Consider the following 10,022-nt stretch of genomic DNA (forward strand, 5'->3'; position numbering starts at 1 on the left):
GACCCTCTGGTCAGTCATCAATGCTTATATTTATTTTTATTTTTTTACGTGTACAACGTTGTAGATAATAAGTAATTATAGCTAATTTTTTCTTAATTAAGATATTTTACTTTTACAAAATTTATATAGTTTGAATTTAATTTCAATAAAAAATTTGGTTACTTTGTTAGTATCAATAGAGCCCTTCACAACAATCAACATAGTTATTACTTTAAAAAAATTATGCAATTTTTATAGTTAATAAACACTTAATTAAACTATAATTTTTTTAATAAAAGTTAAAAATGTAATATAATTTAACTTAAAAATATTATTAAATATTATAATATATAATTATTTTTATTATTTGTTAAAAAAATTTATCATGTGGAAGATTAGATAAATAAAAAAATATTTATTTAATTAATTAATTAAAAGAAACTTCGTGAGACATCGCATGCTTTCCACGATTGGGGAAACATGAAACAAGGTCGTTGTTACACGTGGATTGCTACCTGATTGACGCGTGTACGGTGGAAATGTTCTAGATTCCTCCAACGGTGATTAGCCAACTTAGAGTAACTTAACGAATTAGGTTTGGTGGGGTTTGTATTAATATTAAAGACTGCATTCGCCCTTGCGAGAATATGTAAGAATATGCCTCTTTTTCTTTTTCCATCCTTTCATTTTTTGGGTCAATCCTACATTTGTTTTCAAATTATTGAAAAATAAAAAGAAATGAAGTGAAAATTGACAACTTCAAAATAATAATGTTCTATGTATGAAAAGGGTGTTTATTAATTATTATTATTATTATTAAATGGGACCAAAGAGCCAAAAATAAAAGGAAGAAGAATAAACTATAGCTAACAAAGCAGAGAGTGAGTCGGAACTGTCTGGACAGATTTTTTTTATTGCCAAATCGATTTGGGTCGTTGCAAAATAATGAATGAGGTCAAGTTTTATTTATTATTCTTTTAGTTTAAAAAAATTAAGCAAGTTGACTCCAAAAGTTACATTTATTATGTAACAAGTAACAACTAATAGACATTATCTTGCATTTTATACGATCATACGCTTTACTTTGCATCTCAATTTTGGAGGTATTCGATAGCATTAACCATTAAGGTTTGATTAGTTTAGCCATGAAAATTATCCAAAATTTGCTTTATATGAAATTAAGTATTTCAATTTTGAGAGTAGTTATCTTGAAATGCGTGTTTTGTTGTATTATTCTGAAGTGTGTAAAAAGAAATCGATGAATAAACCAATTAAGAATAAGATTCTTACTCCAAACTCAATCATGAAAAATGCAAGCCTAAGATGTATTAATTTTAAACAATACAAAATTTTCACTTCAATTCTTAAAATTTACAAATTTTAATCATGATACTATTTAAATATGTGACGTTTCAGTAATTTTTTTTTATTTAAGGTATAAAATTGCAATTTTCTCAAACTCTAAAAAGTCAAAGCTTGAGATTAATTTCTACTCAATGTTTGTAATTATTTATTGTTTAAAAGAATCTTACACATGTTAAATTTTAAATATAATATCTTTTATAAAATAGACCAATCACATGCATACATAATACTTTAATATTTGAAAAGGTTAACATTACTAGCATTTATAATTTATAAAAAATAAATAAATATTTATATTATTAAAAGGGCAAATAAAATAAATTTTTAAAAAATAACTTGGCTACTACTCTAAAAATAATATATTATCTCCCGTGATTTCAATGTTTATATTATAAATAAAGTATTAATTTAGTTTAAAATTTTATTTTTGTTAATTGATTTAATGCTTAGTATTATACTACTAGTTAATTTAGTATTTATAATTGTTTTTTCAATCAATTCAATTCAATTCTTAATTTGAATATAAGTTAATTCAATTTTAATACTAAAGATCAAATTAATTAACAACACACTAAAAATTAGTAATCAAATTGATTAATAGTTGTCAAAATGAAAGATGAAATTAATAAACTTAAAATTCAGAAATAATTGATAACTACTAATTTAAAATGTTAAGATTTATTTTTCATAATTTTAAAAATTGAATACAATATTTATAACTTATTTAGTTTTCTCATTTACATGATTAACAATTTAAATGTCTATAACAGACATTCTATATAACTATAACAGCTATTTTTTAATTTGCATGCATAATTAATCATTATATATTTTTGTGATAAAAAGTACTTCACGTTCTTCTGTGTTGTTTTTTTCGTTTGTACTCCTCCATCTGTGGCTCATTTATTTATTTTTATAAAAGTAATAATAATTGATATCTTTATATATTTAATGAAATTATTATATTAATAATGCAAATCACAAATCTAGATGTTAAAAATGCGTGCATCAATTGTTAAATTTGAACTTTGTACACACAAAATACGTTGTATATGATAACATGAAAGCATGTTTTAGTTTGATAGCAAATCAATCACCTAAAAAGCAAAAGCATGTCTAACGCAAAAGTAAAAAATGGTGGTCCACTGCATATGCAAAAACAGTGTTAGATAGCCATGCAAGAACTTTGTTTTCATGCCAATGGGTCACAACATGTGGAGAACCAAAGATAAATGACAACAACAATGTCCAAATCAAAATGTGGATTCTTCACACAATCCTTTTAACTTATTCTCGGATAACTATCTTCTGTGCAACTTTCGTAAACAACAAAAAACTGAAAACCATGAGAGTGAATTTCTATTTACATGTACGGAGTATTTTGTTTTCCTTAGGATTATCTCATAGAAATTGGTCATCCATTTGTTTATTGTTCTATTTTCTCTTATAAATGTAACGACATCAATGTCCAATTTACCATAACATTGCTTTTATTCTCATTCTTTTAAACATTTTTTAATATTATTTTTTAAAATAAATTAAAACCCAGTTTAGATAATTTTGTATAAAAAATGTTAATATAAAAAATAATAAAACTTTTTTCATAATTTAAAATAATTTATGAGTAATCTAACGACTTTTCTAAGATTTTATAGAATGAAGTGCCAGAAATTGTAATCTCTCTCTCTAGTCATGACTCTTCCCCACCCTTTATGAGACCCACATCTACTCAAACACAGCACTACACCCTCTGTTCATCTTGCTTAGACCTTAATGCATGTGGCTGCTAGCTAAATCATGAACTTGGATGCTAGTCATCACATCACAAATAATCTTGGTCACTATACCTAACAAATTGGTACATGCACACAATCAACTAATTATTTGCTGATGCTTCTGCCTTAAACACCACTCACATTAATAAAATTAGTGTTGAACTAGGGATAGGAAATCTATTCATCTGATTCAATATAGTTAAAATAAAAATGTTCTAACTACTTTAGTTTAGCTTGTAAAATTTCAGGTATATATTATTTGGAAGAGAGTTTTGAAGGAAAAAAGAGATTAAGACATACTTTTTAATTTTAAAAAATATTAATTTAAAATATAAATTTTGTTTTTCTCAAATAATTTTGTTCCTTTTTCTTCTTCTTCTAAAACTCCATTCCCAAACAATAAGAAAATTAGCAACTCAAGAAAGAACAGATCGAACTTTTAAAAATCTCAAGAACAAAACTTCCTAAAGTTATTTATATGTATGAACTTCCGATATATTTTCAATTAGTTTTTCAGTATGTTTGATTGTACACTTCTACTCATTAAGAAAAGGTTTGATGTCTCCATATAATTTCCAATTCAAGTATTTTTCATTTGGGAGGGGGAAATCAGTTACTAATTGTTTCCCCAATTGTTTCAAGTCTCTTGTGATAAAGAGACAGTATTTTAAAAGTGCAATTTAATCATTAAACTAATAAAAAAGTAATTCATGAGCCATTAGTTTGACCATGGTCAAATTAACAACATTTAAATATACATTTTAAATACTATGTAATAATTTAACTAATAAATTGCCATGAAAAAAACATAAAAATGAAATTAAGTAAAATTTATAATTAGCATACAATAACCATGTCATATGTTCCTTAAGACAAAATAAATATTAAAAAGCAAAAGAGACATTTTAAATTTTCTTTGAACTTATAAAAATTAATTACAGTCAATAATGGGTTAAACCTGAAGTTAATATGTATTTTTTAAAAAGATTATCCACAACGAGTAAGTGAAATCGAGTCTGACTTTAGTTATGGTAATTATTAAAAAAAATTGTAATAAAATTCTTGGTTTAATATTTTTTTAAAATAAAAAAAGGACACAGACGAAAAAAATTGACCCAACCTGGTTAATGTAATTAATTTCATTAAAATATAAGATTTGATATACACAATTTTTATTTTTTACATAAATTAATTCGATTTATTTACCAGTAAATTATGAGTTTAGAGTTTTATTTTATAATCAGAATAAAAAGTGAATTTTTACTTGAATTAAAGTTTTAATTAAGCAGTTGATTAAATATTCGAATTTATTATTATTATTATTATTATTATCTCTAACGTCTAATATTAGTGAAAAAAAAAGGTTATAATCAGGCTCACGAGAGTTGAGAAAAATACTCCTTTTTTTCGTCTCTAAGTTTTAAATTACTTTTCATCATTATAAAATTTTTTTTATGTATTTACTTAAAAAAATATATTTAAAAGAGCCAAAACTGAAAGAATAAAACAAGACATCGTTTTCAGAATATTGGGGCGTTTTTCATTGGCATTGGAACATGACTGCGTAATATCTGGCATACTCCTCTTTTTTATGCTTCAATTGTTTCATTTCTCGTTTTTTCACTTTCAATCCACCAAATTCAAACTTTTTCTTTTTCGATTTTGGACTTCCAACCAACAGTGCCTTTAACAACTTCTATGCTCTCCAACTCCAATGGAAGCAACTAAAGAAAGAAAAAGTTATTCACTTTCCCTTTCACCAAACTGAGGGGAAAAAAGAAGAAGCAAAAGTTAGTTAAAGTAAAAATTTTTCTGTTAGATTCCCCTCCACTTTGATCTCTTTGGCCCTCTTCCCCTGCTGCAAATCCTTCATTGGTTCTGCAGATTGAAGTCACAAGTGAATTTTCTCTCTCTCTCTGACATTTTATGCGCTGATTTGGATGAATCAGCTATACTGTAAGTGGTCACTGTTTTTATTTGTGTGTGTGCGTGTGTTGGAATCTTTCGTGGCCATTTTTCTATATATTCCTTGGTTTATGCTGAGCTGAAGGGAGTATAGAGTAGGGTGGAATTGTTGAATGCTTTTCCTTTTTCCAGGAATAAAAATCTTGAATTTGATTTTGTTAGTGGGGATAACCCATTAATCTTTTTTCATTTTTTCTGGGAAAGACCGTTGTTTTGAGATTGACTATTCCGTTTCTTCTAAAAGAGGGACACAAAGGAAAAAAAAGAAGAAAAGAAGTGATTTTGCTTTCTGGGGTTGGGAATATTTGAATTGAAGGTCGTGTAATGTGACCTGCAGGTAGAGGCTACTGTTTTCTCTTTTGGTAGGTCTGCTCCTTTTATTTGACCCCAATTTGTAAAAGTTTAATTTTGAGGAGGAAGCATTATAGTGGAGATCTGGGACTTGTTTCGTCTCTTATGCCCTATGAAGACTTTCTTTACTGCAGAATCCTGTAAAGAAGCACACCCTAATGCTTTAAATCCACAGTCCTGGCTCCAAGTTGAAAGGGGGAAGCTTCCCCAATTGTCATCATCCCAGTCCTCCACTGCATCAATGTAAGTTTCTCTCTTCAACATTTTTAATTCAAAGCTTAACTTTTAGCCAATTCACTGAATTTAGTTGTTTGGTCATTGGTGTTAATTGCTATAGAGAATCTCTGATCAAGGTCCCGCAACCACCTATACTTCCATTCTTTAAACCTGTTGATTATGTGGAAGTTTTAGCCCAAATCCATGAAGAACTTGAGTCGTGTCCTCTGCAGGAGCAGTCAAATCTGTTTTTGCTACAATACCAGGTCTTTAGGGGCCTTGGGGATGTTAAACTAATGCGCAGAAGCCTCCGGTCAGCTTGGCAGAGAGCAAACACTCTTCATGAGAAAATTATTTTTGGGGCATGGTTGAAGTATGGGAAGCAAGGGGAGGAACTAGTTGCTGACTTGCTCACGGCTAGTGGTAAATGTGAAAAGGAATCTGGGCCCATAGATATAGAATCTCATATTCCTTTTGGTATGAATGTAAATTCCCAGGAGAGAGCTGCGATGAATGGGAACCTCACTTCACAGTATGTTACTTTTACTATCGGAAATGAGAAGATAATCTGTGATAGACAGAAGATTTCTGAACTTTCAGCACCATTTCATGCAATGCTAAAGGGGTATTTCAGGGAATCACTTTCTGAGACTATAGATTTATCTGAAAACAATATCTCTCCCTCGGGTCTGAGGGCAATAAATTCCTTTAGCTTGACAGGCAGTTTACCTGATGTCCCTTCAAATCTTTTGTTGGAGATATTAGTTTTTGCAAACAAGTATTGTTGTGAAAGACTAAAACAGGCTTGTGATAGAAGACTTGCATCCTTAGTTTCCTCCAGAGAAGTTGCAGTGGAACTCATGGAATATGCTCTTGATGAGAATTCTGCTGTCCTTGCTGGGTCTTGTTTACAGGTCCTTTTACGTGATATTCCCAACTGCTTGAGTGATAATCAGGTGGTGGAGTTATTTATTCATGCTAATAGGCAACAGTTGGCAGTCATGGTTGGACCTGGCTTATTTGCACTTTTCTGTTTCTTAAGTGAAGTTTCTATGAACCTTAATTCTAGTTCAGACACAACAGCTCATTTACTGGAACGGTTAGTTGATTTTGCTGAAAATGACAAGCAGAGACTGCTGGCATTTCATCAGTTGGGATGTGTTCGACTCTTAAGAAAAGAATATGATGAAGCCTATTGTCTTTTTGAGAGGGCTGTAGATGCAGGTCATATTTATTCTGTTGTGGGTTTAGCTAGACTGGACTCTATAAAGGGAGAGAAGTTTTTATCTTATGAGAAGATCAGCTCAGTCATTTCTTCTGTTACACCACTTGGATGGATGTACCAGGAAAGATCACTATACTGTGACTGTGATTTGAGGTGGAAAGACCTTGAGAAAGCAACTGAACTGGACCCTACTCTTGTATATCCCTACATGTATAGGGCTGCCTCATTAATGAGGACAGAGAATGTTCAAGGTGCACTGGGTGAAATCAATCGGATTCTTGGCTTCAAACTTTCATTAGAGTGCCTGGAACTACGGTTTTTTATCTATCTGGGCCTTGAGGACTACAAAGCAGCTCTCCGTGATGTTCAAGCAATTCTTACCCTGTGTCCATATTATAGAATGTTTGAAGGGCGTGTGGCTGCATCTCAGCTCTGTACTCTTGTGCGTGCACATGTTGACCATTGGACAACGGCAGATTGTTGGGCACGATTATATGACTGTTGGTCTGCTGTAGATGATATTGAGTCTCTATCTGTTATCTACCAGATGCTTGAATCTGATGCAGCAAAAGGTGTTCTATACTTCAGACAGTCATTGCTTCTCCTCAGGTATATTATGAATGTTTGATATCTGTTTTGCATAGTTGTAATAAATCCGTCATGCCAAAGCAATGTGTCATTTTTGTTGTTTTTGGACCAATGATGGATATTTTGTGAATAAAAGTTACTTTTACTGCCGTACTCTAGTTAATTGTAAAAGGATCTTAATTCTATGTAACTTCACCATTGAACCATATAGAGAATCTGGCGCGGTAATTGTTGTTTCACATATACATGTATTGAATCATGCTGTGAGTATCATAACTAAAAGAATAGGTAAATAATAGCTGTTTTTAATCTTGTTATCTATATATGTAGAATTCTATGTTCATTTATAAGTCACTACTCTGTCAATTAACATGACTGCAAAGGAGGGAATACCCACAACATAAAATTTTATCCTTTGACACCTAAGTTTGCCCTGTGGAAGAATATCTGGAAATGCAGATTCCCCTTCTTCAGGATACTCTTTCTTGTATTCTAATTCTAATGCTGACAGGAACTTATGTACACTAAGGAGTCTATAAATCTTACATTTATTTATAGGTTAAACTGTCCAGAGGCTGCTATGCGGAGTTTACAGTTAGCTTGGCAACATGCATCAAGTGAGCATGAAAGACTTGTATATGAGGGGTGGATCTTGTATGATACAGGTCATTATGAGGAAGGGCTCCAAAAAGCTGAAGAGTCTATTAGTATTAAGAGGTCTTTCGAGGCCTATTTCCTGAAGGCGTATGCATTGGCTGACTCTAGCATAGATTCATCATATTCTTCAACTGTTATTTCACTTTTGGAAGATGCCTTGAAGTGCCCTTCTGATAACCTGCGCAAAGGTCAGGTATGGTTCTTCAATTTGTATCACATTTTGGAAATATTTTCTTAGTCAACAACCGGTAACTCAAATCATATCTGTATAGATATGCTACTTTGGCTACCAACTATCAGCTTCTTGTTTTACTATTGTTTTCTTCCATTTAATTGACCAGGCCCTAAACAATCTTGGAAGTGTTTATGTTGATTGTGGGAAATTGGACTTAGCAGCTGATTGCTATATCAAAGCCCTTAAAATCCAGCACACCCGTGCCCATCAGGGCCTTGCTCGTGTTCATTTTCTAAAAAATGATAAGGCTGCTGCATACAAGGAAATGACCAATCTTATTGAGAAAGCAAAGAACAATGCATCGGCCTATGAGAAAAGGTCTGAGTATGGTGATCGTGAACTCACAAAGGCAGATCTGGAGACGGTGACTAGATTAGATCCACTTCGGGTGTATCCTTATAGATATCGGGCGGCAGGTTGATACTTTACTTGTTTCTCACCTGCATAGACATAAGAACTTGCTCTATTGATCAGCTCAACTATTACAAACTTGTATGTTAAAATTTCAAAATATTGTATATTCATTATTATTGTCGCTGTTGTGGATGCTATAGCTGTAGTCAATTTACTCATATCATGGTATTGCAGCTGTATTTGATATTGTTGATAATATGTATATGGTGTATGGTTGCAGTTTTGATGGACAGCCATAAGGAAGAGGAAGCTATTGCGGAACTCTCTAGAGCAATTGCATTCAAAGCTGATTTGCACCTTTTGCATCTGCGTGCAGCATTCCATGAACACAAGGGGGATGTCCTAGGTGCACTAAGAGACTGTCGAGCTGCACTCTCAGTAGACCCAAACCATCAAGAAATGTTGGAACTTCACAGTCGAGTTAATAGCCATGAGCCCTGAATCAAGAACATGATTTTTGTGAGATGGAAATGCAGTATACCTGTGGCTGGCAGAAAACTCCTAGGCACTTGAACCTCAGCCACACTACAAAGAATGAAGAGGGACCCGGCATTTTTGCAACAGCCATCAGCAATCACAGAAAGTAAATTTGTAAATGGAAGGTATAGTTAAAATGTGAGATGTAACTATCTGTAGACTCTAGTAATGAGCATGTGATGATATTAATCATTTTCATTTTCCCTCCTAAAAGGGTGCCAAAATTTTGTAATTAATATTCTATCTATCATTTGGGGGATCTTATAATATACTGCTTTTCATCCATTAGTTTTTCATTTGTCCCCGGCTAAAGTTTTGGAGTTAATGCTATGCTGCCAAGGCGCATGCTTATTCAAAACCGATAGCACATGCTACTGCCTCTATATTGTGTTCTTCCGTTTTTTTTTTAAGGCAAAACTAGTGATCTAATCCTCCTAACATTATTTTTGGTTTTGAATTTGCCTTATAATTTTTTTATTCAATTTAAACTTCTAATTTTTATTTTTATCTTAAATTATGTCGTCTTGATCCATCTATTTCTGTGTATAGGTCATCAAATGTAGTAAAATTTTAGGACAAAAGTCGTATATTAGTAATGAGTAAAAGCTGTGAAGAAATTTGAATAATCATTGTCAAAATATATAAATTTTATTATTGTAGCAAAAGTAAGTCTTGAAAAATAATGTTTTTATCTCTTATTTTAGTTAATGAAATTATGCAAGAAGTTTGTTGAATTTCAGCATCTTGCAGAATCCCCAATCAATTTTTATAATTG

The 10,022-nt window shown here is 31.5% G+C and overlaps 1 protein-coding gene across 5 annotated transcripts; it reads left to right on the forward strand.

Moving 5' to 3' along the window:
- The first annotated feature begins 4,710 nt into the window (after positions 1 to 4,710).
- Positions 4,711 to 9,621, forward strand: LOC113872734 (ETO1-like protein 1). 5 transcript variants are annotated; one of them, XM_027510518.1, is made up of 6 exons: positions 4,711 to 5,075; positions 5,422 to 5,678; positions 5,773 to 7,485; positions 8,023 to 8,314; positions 8,463 to 8,772; positions 8,991 to 9,621. In XM_027510518.1, the coding sequence occupies exons 2-6, from the start codon at positions 5,548 to 5,550 to the stop codon at positions 9,209 to 9,211; spliced, it is 2,667 nt and encodes an 888-aa protein (XP_027366319.1). In that variant the 5' UTR covers positions 4,711 to 5,075; positions 5,422 to 5,547; the 3' UTR covers positions 9,212 to 9,621. The 5 variants fall into 5 exon arrangements, 4 of the variants coding, with proteins under 4 accessions (XP_027366319.1, XP_027366320.1, XP_027366321.1 ...); XR_003505909.1 differs by having other exon boundaries at positions 4,732 to 5,075; positions 8,023 to 8,309; XM_027510519.1 differs by having other exon boundaries at positions 4,732 to 5,075; positions 8,023 to 8,309; positions 8,518 to 8,772.
- The last annotated feature ends 401 nt before the right edge of the window (positions 9,622 to 10,022 follow it).

The sequence above is a fragment of the Abrus precatorius genome, unplaced genomic scaffold (genome assembly GCF_003935025.1).
Source record: "Abrus precatorius isolate BTA unplaced genomic scaffold, Abrus_2018 Scaffold7, whole genome shotgun sequence".
In the NCBI taxonomy this organism is placed as follows: Eukaryota; Viridiplantae; Streptophyta; class Magnoliopsida; order Fabales; family Fabaceae; genus Abrus; species Abrus precatorius.

Coding starts and splice junctions, on each gene's coding strand:
- LOC113872734 (XM_027510518.1), top strand. CDS start 5,548: ATGAAGACTTTCTTTACTGCAGAATCCTGTAAAGAAGCACACCCTAAT. Junction 7,486..8,022: donor CAGTCATTGCTTCTCCTCAG/GTATATTATGAA, acceptor ATTTATTTATAG/GTTAAACTGTCCAGAGGCTG. Junction 8,315..8,462: donor ATAACCTGCGCAAAGGTCAG/GTATGGTTCTTC, acceptor TTAATTGACCAG/GCCCTAAACAATCTTGGAAG.